The sequence below is a fragment of the Trachemys scripta genome, chromosome 14 (assembly GCF_013100865.1).
Source record: "Trachemys scripta elegans isolate TJP31775 chromosome 14, CAS_Tse_1.0, whole genome shotgun sequence".
Lineage (NCBI taxonomy): Eukaryota > Metazoa > Chordata > Testudines > Emydidae > Trachemys > Trachemys scripta.
In genome coordinates this window covers 27,737,513-27,754,794 of record NC_048311.1, presented here as the reverse complement: position 1 = coordinate 27,754,794, position 17,282 = coordinate 27,737,513, and the positions used below count along the sequence as shown (strand labels likewise).

The 17,282-nt window shown below is 44.1% G+C and overlaps 1 protein-coding gene across 1 annotated transcript in view; it reads left to right on the top strand.

Moving 5' to 3' along the window:
• The first annotated feature begins 3,033 nt into the window (after positions 1–3,033).
• Positions 3,034–17,282, top strand: part of CACNG4 (calcium voltage-gated channel auxiliary subunit gamma 4) — a 59,002-nt gene continuing 44,753 nt past the window's right edge. The window contains exon 1 of the mRNA XM_034790527.1: positions 3,034–3,365. Within this exon, the coding sequence (XP_034646418.1) occupies positions 3,143–3,365 (223 nt within the window). The 5' untranslated portion in view covers positions 3,034–3,142. The remainder of the gene's footprint in view (positions 3,366–17,282) is intronic.

Here is a 17,282-nt window from a genome sequence, read left to right as displayed (position 1 = left end):
GTAAATGCCAGCTACCTGGTATTCATAAAGCAATCAAAACCTACACTAAAAGAACATTATTAAGTATGTAAAGTGAAGTATGTGATCATGTAATTAAAGACTGTATCATAATGCATATGAACAAAGGGGCCAAATTAAGGTTGAACAGACAACCTTAATTCTGGCATTTCCTAACTTTTGATTGCTTGATTTTGCAGGCTAAATCATGTTCTCTTCATGTCATTTTTGTGTGTAATACAAATATTGTTTTGTCTTTTTCTTCTATCTACTGCCCCTTTAAATCTCTAAGGACTCGGCTGTGGGCAGAGGAAGGCAGACATTCTGTATTCATTTCAGTGCTAACTTTGCTCCCACATTTTGATTCAAATTCACACTGACTTCAATGTGGATGTCACAAAAGGTAGAATAGAGGAGACTGAATAACCCCCAGGATTAAGAGATCCTAAGTACTTCCCTTACAGACATCATAAATGAAAAATGGCTCTGAAAGAACTCTGTAGAATCTACTTAATCAAATATGGTTTTTTAATTTTTCTTTAAAAAACACACTGTCCTTTGAAATACAGTTCAACGTTGGAACCCTGAACAATGCAGTCACAAAGGATGGGGATTCACAAAGCTACTTAGGTTCCTAACACCCAGTAAATCAATACAGTTGTGAATCTCACCCAGAAATACCTGCAAGCATCTAAATGAACTGCACTAGATCAGACCTATATTTCTGGAGGTTTGTAGCTCTCGTCCTCCCACACCCTAATTCAAACACACAAAACTAGTGCTGCCACATTCACTCAACACAAACACATATCAACCGATCAGCATTGCTTTCCAGTCATCTGACTCGTCATTCAGAGAAAGGAGGGGCAGGACTGATGTGCTTACTATGATCAGACACGGGAAAGGGAAACAGTGGTAGCATGGTGAAAATGTCTTTCGGCATTTCTCCCATCAGCATTCTTCCGGAGAAAACATTTTCACATCCTGATCCACTCCCATTCCCCAAAAGAAAATAGGAACCAGAATATGCACCTATAATGTTGTTTTGTGCTTGATCATAGAATAAGGGCTTGTCCACATGGAGAAATTTACCAGCAGACTTATATTGCTATAATTATCTCTCTACAACTTCCCCGTGGAAATTCTTAATCCAACATAAGAGTGTCCAGATGGGGAGTTATAGTGGTATAATTATACTGGCATCATTATGCTGGTAAATTCCCCCATGTAGACAAGCTGCAAGAATCTCTTTCCAAAAGGTCAGATTCAGAGAGTCTGAAATCTCTCCTGCCCACAGTTCTAAACTGAAGCAGCTAATAGGAAAGATTCTTTGTTAAATCAATAGGCTTTCTGTGTTCAAAATGTGTTCCTTTTATCTTTGAAATCCTCTGCAACTGAAATGAACTCCACCCCAAATCAATTTCCCTAAAGCACATCTTTCCCTGAAGAAGCGCTCTGTGTAAACTGGAAAGGCTGTCTTTTTCACCAACAGAAGTTGCGCTGATAAAAGATATTACCTCACCCATCTTGTCTCTATCGTTCCTTCTTGGCAGAAAGCGTCATTGGTTTGGTTTTTTTTTTAGATAAGATTTCCATCCAGTTTAATAGTATAGTTATAATGTATTAATATTACAGGTAAGACCCACTATATGTTAGCTACAGAACAAAAATAAAAGAACACATGGTCCTTGTCTCAAAGAATTTACAATCCCCACCCAGACAAGTGGCCCCTCGCTGTAATCTGAGCCTACATTTTGACTGTTGTGAAGTGATGCCAGATCTGTTTTGTGGAGTTGTTGCATTGGACTGCATCAGGGTGGGAATTTTTAAGGCTCGGTAGGAGCGGCAAAACTTGTTCTCTATTGAGACAGTGAAAATGTGGCACTTCCGTGGTGGGTTGCCTTGGGGGTCCAGATGTTTTTGGTACAATGGGAGCAGCCAAACCTATTCTCTGGTTAGGCGTTGGAATTTGAGGGGTTGGGACCAAAACCTAGCTGGATCCAGCAGGACTGAGGTGCCAGATCCAGATATTTGCAGGGTTGCTACACCGATATCTAGGCATTTCCACCCCTACAGCTCCCATCCTCCCTCCCCCGGGGTGTGTTTACCAGCTGTGGGTGCCCCCTTTTTAACACTCTTCTGCTCCAAGAAACTGTTGTCTTTTCTCTCCCTGGATGGACTCTTGTCCCTGGGTGGAGGTGCCTCTTCCGCTCTTCTCCGCCTGGCAGGAGAATGGATTTTCTCCTCTCCATCTTCTCCCTCCTTGGGGGCATGGCAGCAGGGAGACAGAGATTCCTGACCTATGGTGCTTTCCCCACCCATCTTCTCTCACCGAGAAACAGGATCCCAGGGGACTATGTCTCCCCTAGTCACTGTCTTCCCAGGGATTCCCTGCACATCTCTCCCCACTTCCTCCGCCCAGGGGATAGCTCCTTCCCCCTCCCTGGCCCAGGAAATGGATCCCTGAGCATGCACTACCCTTCCTCCACCCCTGCCCACCAGGAGATGATGTCGGGGACCTGGGAGGGTGGGGGGTCGCTCTCTTTCCACATACGCCGCCCATGAGTAGCAGGCTTGGGGGGAGGACTGAGGACCAGGGACAGGCGCCTGCAGGGGAGGGCGAATGATCCAGGCAGGGGGCTGGCGGTGCCTGGAACACGGGGGGCCACCCAGCTTCCCCAACGCCTCTCCCGCAGCAGCGAGGGCGCCTGGTGAGCCCCCAGGAGCTGGACTGGGGCTTTCTCGCCAGTGCCTGGCCAAGCTCGGTCTGCGCCCCCCCGCCCCAGCCTGAGAATTACCTAGTGGTCCAGCGAGGAGAGGCGGAGCCTCCGCCGCCGCCGAAGCCCCCTCTGCTTCCTCAGAAAGCTGCTCCGCGGAGTTTGGCGGCTGTGGGCTGGAGGGGGGACCCGGGGCTAGGAAGGCGGGGGATCTAGCTTCTCCCGCCGGGCTCGCTGTCCCCTGTGCACCGGGGAGGAGGCGAGCCCTTCCCCAGGGAGACTTGGGGCATTGTCCCCCCCAGGCCCGGGCTGGGTGGATGGCAGGCGGGGGAAGCCGCAGCGGGCGGGCGGTGCTGGTGGGGGGAAGGCAGCGCCTTGCCTCGGTCCATTGCTGCCCCCTGAGCCGGCGCGGGGGGCTATGAAGCACCATGGTGTGGTGTGACCGTGGGGTCCAGATGCTGCTGACCACGGTGGGAGCCTTCGCCGCCTTCAGCCTCATGGCCATCGCCATCGGCACCGACTACTGGCTCTACTCCAGCGCCCACATCTGCAACGGGACCAACCTCAGCATGGAGGAGCCGCAGAGCCAGCCCCGCAAGGCGAAGGGGGACCTCACGCACTCCGGGCTCTGGCGGATCTGCTGCCTGGAAGGTACGGCCCGGGCTGGGGCTGCGGGCTGGGGGCAGGGGGTGGGGCTGGATGGGAGCGCAGGGAAGGAAGCAAAGATGCAGGAAAGTAACTTCCCGGCCCAGAGTGGCTGCACAGACCAGGCTGGGTCCCTAGCTGGGCTCTGCTCCGGCCAGCCAGACCCTAGACGTAGCCGGACTCTCCGCCTCGGGCTAGGAGGAGGAGGAGGAGGTTGTTGCCTAGGTAACCGGTCTCTTGGCGATTGCTATGGGAACCCGACCTCGGATGGGGATGCCTTGCCCGGGGTAGCTGCCCGCTCCGAGCCCCGCGCTCCTGGGCGCACACAGACTGGTGCCGCTGAGAGAAAGGCAAGCGCGGCTGGGCGCCTGGCTGGTGTGGTGGGACCCGCCCTTTCATCGGGGCGGGGGTATGAGAGTGATGGGGGGGGGTCCTAGTTTCTCTCCGGACTGACCCTGCGGACCATTACTGAAGCCCCTGCAGTGTGCGCTCCGCAAACGCCCAGAGACCGGGAACCGGCCCCGAGGGGCTGCACCGCTAAACAATGGGATCTGAATCAGACTAACAAGACCCCCCCCCCACGCCCCAGTTACATGCTAAACCCCCCATGGGGGTCAGGACGTCTCGTCCCCGCTCGGGCCAGGGGTGGCTCCTCGGCCAACTCGGCTCGTTGTTGTCGTAAAGGGGCGCGGGGCTGTTCAGGGGGGATTAGCGGGGCAGACTGGGAAAGCCCCCCCAGAAAGGAAGCAGCCCCCGGCTGTTTGGGGAAGGAAGCCGGTGGCATCACATCTGGCTGATGTGCCGCTGAAATCTCGACTCCGCCTGGTGCCTCGGCAGGTTGTGGGGAAGGGAAACTTTACCCGCACTCAGACCGGACCCGCGATCATTCAGAGCCGGGCAGTGATTCCAGTGTCGATTTTTTCCCTTAGTTGTGGCCTCTCTAGAAGCACTTTTAACCTGTTGTAATCTTCGCCGCTCCGCTCCTGATGTAAAAGGTTCCGGGGGAAGCTAGTTTTTCTCTGGCAGTGGCCCGCTTTGCTACCTGATGAATCGTTACTTAGGCAATACGTGGCATGGTCTCAGAAGAAAAATGCTTTTCAGTCAAAACATGGAAGACTCACAGCCGTCTGAAACCTGCCCTGGTCTGACTGGCAATACAGATGCTTTGTTTTGCAATTCCTTAAAGGATCCCCACACATGACCTGGTTTTTCTTTTAAAATTACCTGTAGAAAATGTGGGTCTGAGCCTGAGCGAGGATGAGCATCCTCAACTCCCCTTGAAAATCATGGGGCCAAATTTTGAGGTCCTGGCCAAGTTTGGTCTTCTGACCTCCAGAATGAGGTCATTGGAAAAGTAGGTTCCTCAGCACCCATCAAGAATTGCTCAGCACAGTTTGCGGGATTGGGGCCGTCATATCTGAGGTGAAATCCTGGCGTCACTGGAATCAATGGGATTTTTGCCATTGACTTAAGTGGAGCCAAGATTTCACCTTGATCTTTAAAAAATCTCATAATTAGATGCCTAATCCTGCTTCCCTTGAAACCATTGGGAGGTTTTTTACGTTGACTTCAATTGGCCCTAGATCAGCCTCTTTGTACAAAAGTAAAGCATCTAGTAACGTATTGAGAGCTGGGCAAATATTGCAGATAAACGTCCACTAATATTTGTCTACATTGTTCACATTGTGGTCCCCTTTTGCTTTGAAGATGTGAGCAATCAAATTTTACTTGCACAGGTATTTGCACCTGCAAAGTCACATATAGAAGAAATTGGGTTGTTAGAGTTTAAACATTCATCTATTCAGGGAAGCGAACAGATACCATGTGACTTATCTAACCAATCTCAATGAAGTAATGCTTATTGACATTCAAATATTCATGATCATACCACTAAGTAAAAAAATCTGAAAGTTATTTGTCAAATTCAAAGAATGAATAAATCTGAGAAAATTGATATCTGTTCATGGATAAGTAGAAAGAGAGGCTACATTCACCAGATAAATAATTCATTGCAAATTATTCACTCTTTTCCAACACTCTCTTTGAAAGTATATTGTACAGGTACATGAAAATATCAAAGTTTAAAATCACATCAAGACACCTCGGCTTCAGTAGTGTAGGTTTTTGATGTTTTAAAAAATAATAAAGGAATGTCTAAAAAGATACCCAAGTAAACATGAGTGACAATCTGAGTTAATCAGTTTGCATAGATGGTTCTTTTATTAAAGTCATAATATAATACTTAAAATTCTGATGAGGGAGACAGTGGGAAAACATTTTCAGGTTATGAATGTTTATGTTTAATTTAAGTAGTCTGGTTTGAAGACTCATTTTTAGAACTCTGGTTTTATGGGTTTATTTGTTTAATAATCACTATAAAAAGCCACTTCATTTATTTTTCTGGGTTTAACACCACCTGACTTTTATCTCAGTGACAGATCTAAGACGTAAACATTCATAAGCTGAAAATTTATTAAACAACCTCGTAAATTGATACTGGCATGAACAAAGTGTTAGATGTGAGTGTATTTCAGGTCAGTTGAAATTGTCCATTAAAATATTTTTAACCTATATCTGTGAAAATGTACAATCTTCATTTCAAACTGTTACATATCAAGACTCAGAAAATTCCAAATTTTCAAAGAGAAAATGTTGAAACACATAGGAAAAGACAGTGCCTTCTCTGAGCTGGAGGCGTTCTTTAGTGTTTTCCTCTTTTCCAAATTGTTTAACAAATCCGCAACTAGTAGATAAATACAATTTAGGGCTCTGGCAAATTCTCTTTTTTGGTTGGGATTCTGTTTGGGCTGAAATCATGTTGTCCAAATCAGTTCTATGGATTGCAGTCACACTAAAATAACACTTATGCAACATTAGTTTAGTTTCTGGTCAATTAATACACAATTTTGGTCTTTTTATCATGTTTCTTTCAGGGGTGAAAGTTGGAGGCTCACTAGGTCTTAGATGGTTTTAGGAGTTCTCACGACAATTTTTTTGGTGGCCTCTGCAGCTGTGACAATTTTCCCTAAAATATTTAATTAATGTTAGAAAAAAACAAATACATATGCACATATACATGGCCAAATCGTTGTAATTTATTTATATAGGATTTTTTTTTGCAGACTCAATATTAAAAAGAACGTACAGTTGTCTCTATTCTTTACTGGACCTAAACAGAATAGAAACACAAATAAGGTGCTTTGCAGGTTCTTGTCTTTTTTCTTGTTGTTTCTTTTGCTTGCTTTTTTTAAGACTTGCTAGCTACTAATATTAACAAATATCACTTTTCATAGCGGACTAACTCAGTCCCAGCAAACCTGGGGACAAATTAAGCCCTGGATGGGGAGGTGGGTATGGAGGCAGCAGGGGGGTCAGGTGTGATGGGAGGGGTGAGCTTGGGGCTAGAGCCTGCCACCGTGTGGCTGGGGAATGGAGCCTGAACCCCATGGCTGGAGCCTGCCACCCACCACCCAAGGTCTGAAGCCTGACCCTACTGCCCCGGGAACTCACTGGCTGCCTGCTCCTCCAGCTTTTGTGTCTCGAGGGGGGGGGGGGGTGGGGCAGGTCCCAACCACTACTGGCAGCCCCAGAGGAGGGGCCATTGCTTTGTGCCCCCCCCATCTCTGCCCAGGAGGCTATGGCTGCAAGAAAAGCCCCTGGTAGCCTCATGCAGCCACAGTGGCTGCATTTGAGAAATGTTGCTTTTAACAGTAGCACTATTTCCCAAAGGATTTAATACGTCTATCTAATTTATCCATTCTTAAATAACAAACTGTTAAAAAATTCCCCAGTGGTAATGTGCATATACTTATAGTAGAAATTGCAGCTTCGTGTCTCTTTTACTGATCTTAGGGTAATGGTCTAGAACCTGCATAATCTGTAGAAGGCAGACCTATAACAGTAGCCCATAACGGTGATCTGTTTTTGACGATATGGTTTGGTTGCAGTCTAGGGGACAGATCGTCAAGTGGTGTAACTTACCATAGCTCCATAATGGAACTGTGACAGTTGATGCCAATTGAGCATTTGTGTCAATGGGGTTCAATCCTGCAAACACTACCGGGTATAAAGCTTCCTACTAGGAATAGCCCCACTGAAATCAAGATGAGCTAAGTTAGAGAAACATACAGCTACACATAATTTTTCTGTAGCTTCTACTAATATGGTATATGTCTAGTACCACCTGGTTTGATGTGTGTATTGAAACCTAACCTAGAAAAATGGTGGTATGTTTTAAAACCACCACCATATCCTTCCCTGAAATAGTCAGACTGTAGTCAATAGAACTAATCACAGTCGACAGCAGTACTCCCCGTGTTTACAGGACTGGGCCCTATGACATTAAGATAGGAAATTGAGAAATGTATTTCTTGTTTGAAAGTATTCAAAGAGTGTTTTATTAAACATTTGAGTGTATGGATTACCCCTGAACTATTTGCTGTGACTGTTGCTTTGAATATTCACTGTTTTATAATTTGCTATTTGTGTTGTGTGATTGGTCACTTAATTCACATGGGTATTGTTTGTGCTCCTTGGCTGGATGGCTGACACATTTATAAACAGGAGAAAAGCACGAGCGAATCATTTATGGCTCAAGCATTTGCACAAATGCCTATTTGCACAATTATCTGCAACACGTCTGGCATGGATGAATGCACATTCACTTGGGTATTTGTGACACGTTCTGCTTCTGTGGACATCCTTGCAAACAAAAGAAAATTTGCTTGTACAATGTTTGAGGCAAGCACATAAAAGGAAGTTACTATCCAAGGTGAATACTATAAGAGCAAGTTCATGGTTCTTACTCAAACAAGTAATTCATGAACACTTTTCCATCTCCGTTCATATGAGCCTATACTCATGCTGTGCAAATAGATAGCTGTGTGTGGAAAACACAAAGATGAGTGAATGTATCATGCAGTACTTATGGGTGTGCAACTAACTATTTCTTGGGCACAGTACATATTCTGCAGGTACAGCTGAGGGTTGAACATTTAGCACCAAATGTTTTAAAACAAAACAAAACACACTTGAGAAGGGCTCTAAGAATCAGCCCAGATCTTCATTCTCTTCCAGTCCATGCATTCTTCTGATTCCCCCTTTTTTTGCTTATGATTAAAACACGTCACTTTTCCTTCATGACGTTAAAGAATTTGTGCTGCATGGATCAGTTTTAAACATGGTTCTTATGGATCCAGTATTAAACATGGATCAGTTTTAAACATGGTTCTTATGGATCCTACCGCACAAGTGCTACAAGGAATTTGCCAAAAGCTGAGTGAATTATTTTTGACAGACCTTTTAAGCTAATTTTTCTATTTATGGCATTTTGCTTGCTAGATAGAGTTTCCGAGCTTGAAGCAGCTTGTTTGGAAACAGAGTTTAAATCTCTTCTAATTTCTGACCTCAGATTATCACACTGTGGGTCTTTAAAAACTGGGAAAAGCTGTGTTAGAGGAGCTGCTAGCAGAACCTATGCTAAAGGATCGATCTGTTCTCTAAAAAAACGAGGGTCTCTACATGCGCTTCCTTCATCATTTTCAATGGCCGCTCTCAAAATACAGCATGGATTTAGCACAACATCCGTTTTTCCTATATTGCTGTATGAAACATGTAGATTGGGAGTCAATTTATTGCATATGTGACTTATTCGTTGATGGATTAATTTACCCTCTTCAATCAAGTACATAGCCAATAAGGAGTATCAGGCTACACAGGATTTCTTTACATACCTTTCAGGAAGTCAGAGATCCCAGTGCAAAACCAAGAACCCAAGGACATTCTGTGTATTAGTGACACTCCTCAGAGGCCATAAACCAATGGAAGCATATCTGTAATCCAGATGTTAATGTTTTTTTCATCTGTGGAAGATGTAATGTGGATAATATGCATTTTACTTAATAGTTTCAGAATATCATATGTGGGAAGCGTCAAGGACACAACAAATTATATATAGTAGGTTGACTACATATTGTGCTGGTGTGGTATATATAATGTATACGGTACGCAGTCATAGAGGTGTGTGTGCGATATAGCTATACGCAGGTATTTTGTGACAGGAGCAATCTCTAACAGGAACTGAGAATGCAGGCAAATATGGAACTATATTTTTCTGGTCCTACATATGGCTCAGTGACATGGGTTACACAATTGCAAAAGACTGTTTATTTCTTATGTGATGATGATCACACCTACTGTACTAATCTATGTTATATATGGTAAGGCAGTGGCTAGGAAAGCCACTCTGGATGGGTCAGTCAGAAAGGACACATGACTGGCATAAGAAAGCGTAACTAGATGGACCCTCTCTGCTGTTATACAGAGTGAGCTGCATAGGTTAAACACTGACTTTGGGCTGTATCCTGCAAGATGCTGAGCACCATAAACCACATTAAAAAGTTGGGGTGGGGGGTAGCAGTGAGTTTGTATCCATCCTAGAACCACAGCAAGCTTGACATCAATAGAGACAGCAAGAAATGGCCAGGGACGTCTACTTCTCATCTCCTCCCCTCCCGTCCCCTCAACCCAATGGCTGAACCTATGCCTTCAACTGCAATTGAGGCCAATTATTGCTATTTTTCATCACCCAAAAGTCTGCTAGGTGCTTGGTAGGAGAGACGAATCATACATGGTCTGCATGCCAAAGAGCTGACCAGCTACTTTCATACATGAGACAACAAAAAGGCAAACAGAGCCGCAGGAGAAAGGATGGTCTTACGGTTAAGGCACTGGACTGGGAATCAGGCGATCTAGGTTCTATAATCCAGAGACTTGCTAATTTCCTATATAACCTTGGGAAAGTCATTTAATCTTTCTGTGCCTCACTTCCCCATCTGTACATCAGGGATAATAGTACTTTTTTATCCCTAACTTTTGTCTGTCTTGTCTGTTTAGATCATACGGTCTTTGGGGCAGGGACAGTCTATTGCTGGTGGATTCTCTGCACCTTGAAGTCTTTAAACCACGATTTGAGGACTTCAATAGCTCAGACATAGGTTAGGGGTTTGATACAGGAGTGGATGCGTGAGATTCTGTGGCCTGCATTGTGCAGGAGGTCAGACTAGACAGTCATAATGGTCCCTTCTGACCTTAAAGTCTATGATTCTATTACTCTGAACAGGTCTACACTATGGGGTTAAGTCGACCTAAGTTACGCAACTCCAGCTACGTAAATAACATAGCTGGAGTCAATGTACCTGAGGTCGACTTATTGCGGTGTCTATACCATGCTGGGTGGACGGGAGAAACTCTTTAATCGACTTACTTTATGCTTCTCGTTCCGGAGTTGATGGGAGAGCGATTGGCGGTTGATTTAGCTATCTAGACCCGCTAAATCAACCCCCAGTGGATCGATCGCTGCAGGGTTGATCCACTGGTAAGTGGAGACAAGCCCTCTGAGTTTGTACAGCATCTAGTACAGTGGGTCACCAGTCTGAGTTTAGATTTCTAGATGCTGCCATAACACAATAACAACAGGGAAGAGAGGGTGGGGAAAGATAAGCAATAAGATTATACAGTTACTCAGCAAAGGTGTGTACACAGTATAGGTGAATTAAGTATTTTGTTTGCATAGTGTCCTATAAAATGGTAAATATTATATTAATGTGCCTTGGTAGTAAAAGTTTCACGTCAGTCTTCAGGGGTTCCCAAGCTGTGGTATGCATACCCCTGGGCGGGAGGGGGTGCGTGAGACATCTCTAGAGGGCACACAGTAGAAATTGTGTCGTGGTGAATTTTATTTATTATTTTATTTATTGCATTTTCATAATGGACTACTCAGACAAAACTTTAAAATTCTTTGGGAATGTGTTATATAAAATGTGGTAGTTAATTTCCTTCAAGATGTACCAATGAGAACAAAGCTACACAGAGACGCTGCCGTACAGAGCCCTCACCTCCAATCATCATACAGCACGGGTTCACTTACCCAGTTTCTGTCCAGTCTAACTGAGCTCAGAATCTGGGGGGACAGGGAGGGGGTTTGGTTGTATACATCGCACTATAACTAAGTGTATTTAAGAGTGAAATATGGACAGCTGGCTAAAGACATGTAGTGTTAAGAAGAACACACAAAGTATCAGTGATGAGAAGGGTAGGGGTATGCGGGGAGCTGGTACATCTAGAAAGGGGTACACAGGCAGCTGGTAGATCTGGAATGGGGTACGCAATAGGAAAAATGTTCTAATGATCTCTTCTGGACATAAATTCTATGAAAGTTCTCCTGTCATTATACAAAGCATAAATCCACTGGAACTTTGCATTTAAGCATGCAGATTTCAAGAGACAGGATCTGTCCCTAAACATTCACAGCCTGATTCTCCTCTTCCTTACACTCATGTACATTTGGAGTACTTTCTCGGAAGTCAGTGGAATTATGCCAGTATAAAATTGGTGTAAGAAAGAGAAAAATGGGCCCCACCTGTTCAGTGAAACGTCTCTTTCCAGTTCTGCTTTTCTGAGCCAGGAATCATCTCATTACAAAAATCCTAATTCCTAATATTTTTTTGTCACACTGGAATACTGGTCTATTTCAGAATTTAACTTTGCTTTGTGCTCATTTTCATTTTAAATTTCCTGGCATGCATCTTTATGATGTTGCAGGGTCAGCAGCCAGACTCTTACAAAGAGATGCCAAGGTGTCAGACACAGGGGTAGTAGAATAAACAAACTAAACACACACCTGTCAGTATATCCGAGAGACTGAAACATATTTATAAGTGCTGTACAGAAAAAAACATTATTTTATCACCCATCTGATCTGGTTACTTTGTTCCACTCCAGCAACACAAGGCAGCTGTAATCCCAGTTTAAACAGTCATTTCAATCAGCGTAGCACAACGCAGCTGGAGCGTTTCAGTGAATCTTGCCCAGGAACTTTTACATGTAAGCAATAGTTGAAGAACAGCATAGGCTCTGTAATAATAAGTAAGTCTATCCGCTCATAGGACCCCTAGCTGTTAAGTATTGAGCTCCCTCATCTTCCACTGACGTCAATGAACAACTGAAGCACAATCAAAAAGAATTTCATTTCCAAATACAGTACTGTGTCTTCTCTATCTTTTCACTGGCTCACATGTTCTACCTTGTGCCAATGTGTCTGTCTTTTTATGTATATTTTGGTTTGTCAAAACATGATTGATTTAGTCCTGTCTCTTCATTTTCTAGGTCTCCCTGACCTGCATTTTCTTTATTTGTTCTAGTCATTTGTTCTCCATTCCCAAAATACATCTCTTTGTTTTACCTTGATAGAAGACACTTAGAGTTACAAAGCAGAGAATGGCTTCTGTCCATAATTTCTTTCATAATAGCCTTCCACACATCTGTAAGTAACTTTTGCTGGTTCTAGGTAGACTGGAGATAGATTTCCCTTCAAACTGGATTTCTGGTTGTTTTATTTAGGTATTTTATTTTGCCAGTTTTAATAGACTTTGGATCAAATTCAAAGAAGTTTTATCCACTTACCCTGCCAGTGAATCTGGCCCTCTGCCAGTGTGTGGTAATACAAGCACCATTGTTCAGCCCTGCCTTGTTACTTCTTCTTGTTCATGTGTTATAACTTTTCCTCTATAAAAAAGGTGTCTTCAAAATTAACTTTCAGTGACTGCAAGATTCTTTCATGACACAAACCAACAAAGACTGAACATTCTGCCCCAGGTAGAAATCCAAGGATCTGTAGTTCCTCTCTATTCTCAAGCCTCCTTGTTCTCTTCTCTGGCAACCAAAAATGTTATGATCACAAAGTTATTGAAGGTTGGTCTGATGCCTCACTTACATGCATCTGTTTTCTCCACCTCTTTTGCTTCGTCTCCAGTGTGTTTATGCAGAGCTCTATTTACTTTTAAATAATACTTCACATTCTTCAAAATAAATCAAAGTTACCATGTATCTAATTATATATCTAGAGGATCCAGTGGTAACATAAACATGATGTCATGATGGTTGGAGGGCAGGAAGCATATGACAAAGGAAGAGAGGAACTATTACGGAAAAATTGCATTTTCCCGCAGGTTGTCAGTCTTGGTTTAAATTAATCCCATTAATTATTGTTTTTCTGGTATCCTCCCGTTTAATTGCTATCTTGGTTTGTGACACTGGGTTATGTCGTTTGAATGTTTCTCCTTTAGCTGATCCCATTAACTCAATAGTGCTGAATATTTCAAAGATATTCAGGAGAGGAAAACATTCTCTATTGAACGAAGCTCCATCCTCACTTCATATTCATTTTTTTCCAGTGTTAGATAATAATTGTTTTTAAACCATTGCCTGTTTTTATACAGGAGATTTCAGATCAGTTTTCATCTGTTCTTATGCCTTAAATAACTCATTTTAGTATTGAATATGGATGACTGAACATTCTCTCTTGTCCCAAATTGTGATGTTTAATGAGGTTTAGACAGTTTATTCTGCCTTATTTGTTTCCCAAAGGCACAGTTTATGTATGGTTGCTGTGAGGCATTAAATAGAAACCAGGACATGTCACAGTTATGACTTGAAACAGGATATTGCCTGGAGGCGCAATGCCTAACTGAAATCAAATCTAAAACATTTTATAGCTCAACAAATAATGTTGATTGCTATAATCAAAAAATTCTGGATAATTTTGTGTGAGAATTACCTTGCTTTTTGTCATCCCTCCTCCTCAATCATTCAGCTGTACATCCTCTAGTGAGATTGCAAGCTCTTTGGAGTTGGGCCAGTTCCTATTTGTAAAGAGCCCTTGTACACTTTTAGTGCTATGTAACTAATATCAATAACATGTGTATAAAGGGTGTGTGTATTTATGTGTGTATATACGCATGTCTGTAGGAATGTGTATATAGTACATTTTTGGTCCATATGGCCTGGGGAACACTGAAAACTTTTGGATAACTTGGCATTTGGATAAACCGAAGTGTTATTTTGCTACTTTTGATCCAACATAGGGCTACATGGGGGACACACTGTGGATTTGGATAACTAGGATTTTTGGATAAAGAGAATTTACAAAACTGGAATGATACTATATATAACATTAATATAACATGCATAAAATGTTTTTAAAAACATTATTAAGTTTGTGAAGTCAAGCAATCAAAAGTTAGAATATGCCAGAAGGAAGGTTCCTTCATATTGACACCCACATGGGTCATCAGCATGGTTGGAACCATTAGCACCACTGCAGAGACCTCTGTCACTTGAATAACTGATAGCAGTAGTAGGTTGTTATCCTCTATGTGAATCAGCACATAGGACACTTTGCTGGTGGGTTTCATGGGTATTTGCTGACAACAGAGGAATGGTGAGGCTCAGGGACCTATTCCAGGCTGTGGAGGGGAGTGTGCACTAGTGGGCACTGACTCTTCTGCTCATTCTCCCCAAGCGTGACCCCCTTTCTGCCCAGGGCTAGTGCTGTCTCTTCCCCATTCCTGGCTCCCAATCCTAGTCCCATTCTCCTCACCTCGGCAGTCCCATTGTCCACTCCTCATGCTGCTGATCCCCATCCTTTTTTCCTTATCCAGAAACACCTAGTCTCATGCCTCTCTACTCCCTATCCCAGTCTGAGTCTCCACTTGCTACCACTCCCAGTCTTCTTGCCCATTCATTCCCTCTCCCACCCACTTCACCCCTGGCTTCTTGTCCCCTGTTTGCCCAGCCACCCTTTGAGGATAGCACATGCACAGTCCAGCCACTCCTAGGAGCTGTCAGGAGATAGAGCGTGCTTAGTTGCTCGCTGGAGATGTAGTCTGTTCAACATTGGGAGGAACAGTGAGAGGCCTGAGCATGCAGGGCCGGCTCTAGGATTTTTGCTGCCTCAAGCAAAAAATTTTTTGGCCGCCCCCCTTTTTTTTCGTGCCCCCTCAGCCCCGCCCTGCCCCAACTCCACCCCTTCCGAACCCCTTCCTCAGATCCCCAGCCCCGCCTCTCCCCCGGGCGTGCTGCATTCCCCTCCCATTTCTTCCTGTGGGCCCCCTGCGACCTCCCGCCCTAGCTCACCTTTGCTCCGCCTGCTCCCCTGGGCGCGCCGCCGCTCCGCTTCTCAGGCGAAGGAGGGCGGAGAAGCGGAGCAGCGGCACGTTCAGGGGAGCAGGCGGAGCAGAGGTGAGCTAAGGTGGGGGGCGCAGGAAGTAACAGGGGGTAGAGGAACCACTTCCCGCTCCAGCTCACCTCCCCTCCACCACCGCCGCCTCCCCCAAGCGCCCCGCCGCTCGGCTTCTTCTCCCTCCCTCCCAGCATTGCTGCACGAAACAGCTGTTTCGCGTGCGGCAAGCCTGGGAGGGAGGGGGGAGAAGCGGAGCGGCGGCGGCGCGCTCAGGGGAGCAGGCGGAAGCGGAGCAGAGGCGAGCTGGGGCAGTGGGGGCACTTTTTCCCCATGCCCCAGAGTCGGCGCCTATGATGGCCAGCGCCAGAATGCCGCCCCTAGAAATGTGCCGCCCCAAGCACCTGCTTGTTTTGCTGGTGCCTGGAGCCGGCCCTGTGAGCATGCTAATTGTGCACAGAATCTTTGGAGATTTTAGCTAAAATCTAAGTCTCTACTGAACATGTGAAAGCTGAGGGTTTTTTTAATTTTTAATAAGCTGGACACATTTTGGTGGATTTTCACAGGAACAGCAAAAGGCACATCCCTGACCCAAAAGTCACTCCCTTGCCAAATTTCAAGTCCCTTTTTCAAAGCATGGGGCCAATGGAGCTTGTAAAAGAAAAGGTCATCATCAGTTATTTAACATTGCAAAACAATGTATTTTTCCCTAGCCTCATTCTCAAAAATGGCTGAACCATTTTGGCTGATATTTTCCAAATAAAATTCAGCCCAAAGAAGACACCCTATATCAAAAATTTCAGCCCAAATGGTTAAAATTTGGCAAAGTTATAAGCAACTGAAAAGAGGGGTTTGCAATGGGAAGTATTAGGCAACCGTAATAATAAGGGATATTACCACACACAGAGCATATAAAATTCATAATATAAAGAATATTAACTCAGTAGTCTAAGTAACAGATTGGAAGTGGCTTTTTGTAACCTCAGCTTCAAATCTTGGCCTGAGACTCAGCTGTTCACCCTTCGGTAGTACAGTGGACCCATAGTTGTAGGAACACTAATCTTACAAATGACCAGTATATGAATCATTTTCCCCCAAAGAAAAAAATGCAGATCTAAAGTGATGTCAATGAAGAACAAGGAGACATCCCTTCACATTCTGATGATGGCTTATGTGCATTAGAAATCGTTTTGCACGCTTTGAAGGAAGAAGAAAGTGATGCAGTGCACCATACTTGAAATTATGCAATATACCGACCATAATTTTGAGATGTTCCATTTTATGAGGGTCTCAATTTTATGAACTCCTCAGTCCCCAGTGAGTTTGTAAAATAGGGGTTCTGCTGCATATAATCTGAGCATAGATTGAGTGCTCAGGTATTTACAGTGACAGGGAGTTTGAGAGAGGGAGTAAAATTTTAAAAGTACTTAAGTGACTTAGGAGCCTATTTTCAAAAGTGACTTTTCTTTGAACACCAAATGGGACTTAAGCATGTAAGTGACTTAGGAGCCTTTGGAAATGTTACCTGAGCCCTTAAAATCTAAGGCTCTATCTGTTCCATATGAGAATTAAAGATCCTGTGGCACTTTTCATTAGTGTGTCTGCCCTGTAACTAGACAAAATTTCCCCTCTGTTGTGCTATGCACTGTACCCCTTGCTAGTGTGCTGCACGGCTTTTTCAGTGGTAGCAGATGCATATTGTTTGCAAAGTGCTTTAGAATCCTTTCAGACGAAAGGTGCTATATAAAATATGGACCGTGCACTAGTAATAACAAATACAGCATTCAGAGTACCTTTTCTAATGATAATCACTCAGAAGCTTCAGTTGGAACCTACTACCTCATTTTTTTTTTATTAATGGGAAGTCTCATTTATATTTTGATCTCAATTTTGATATCAAACAAATT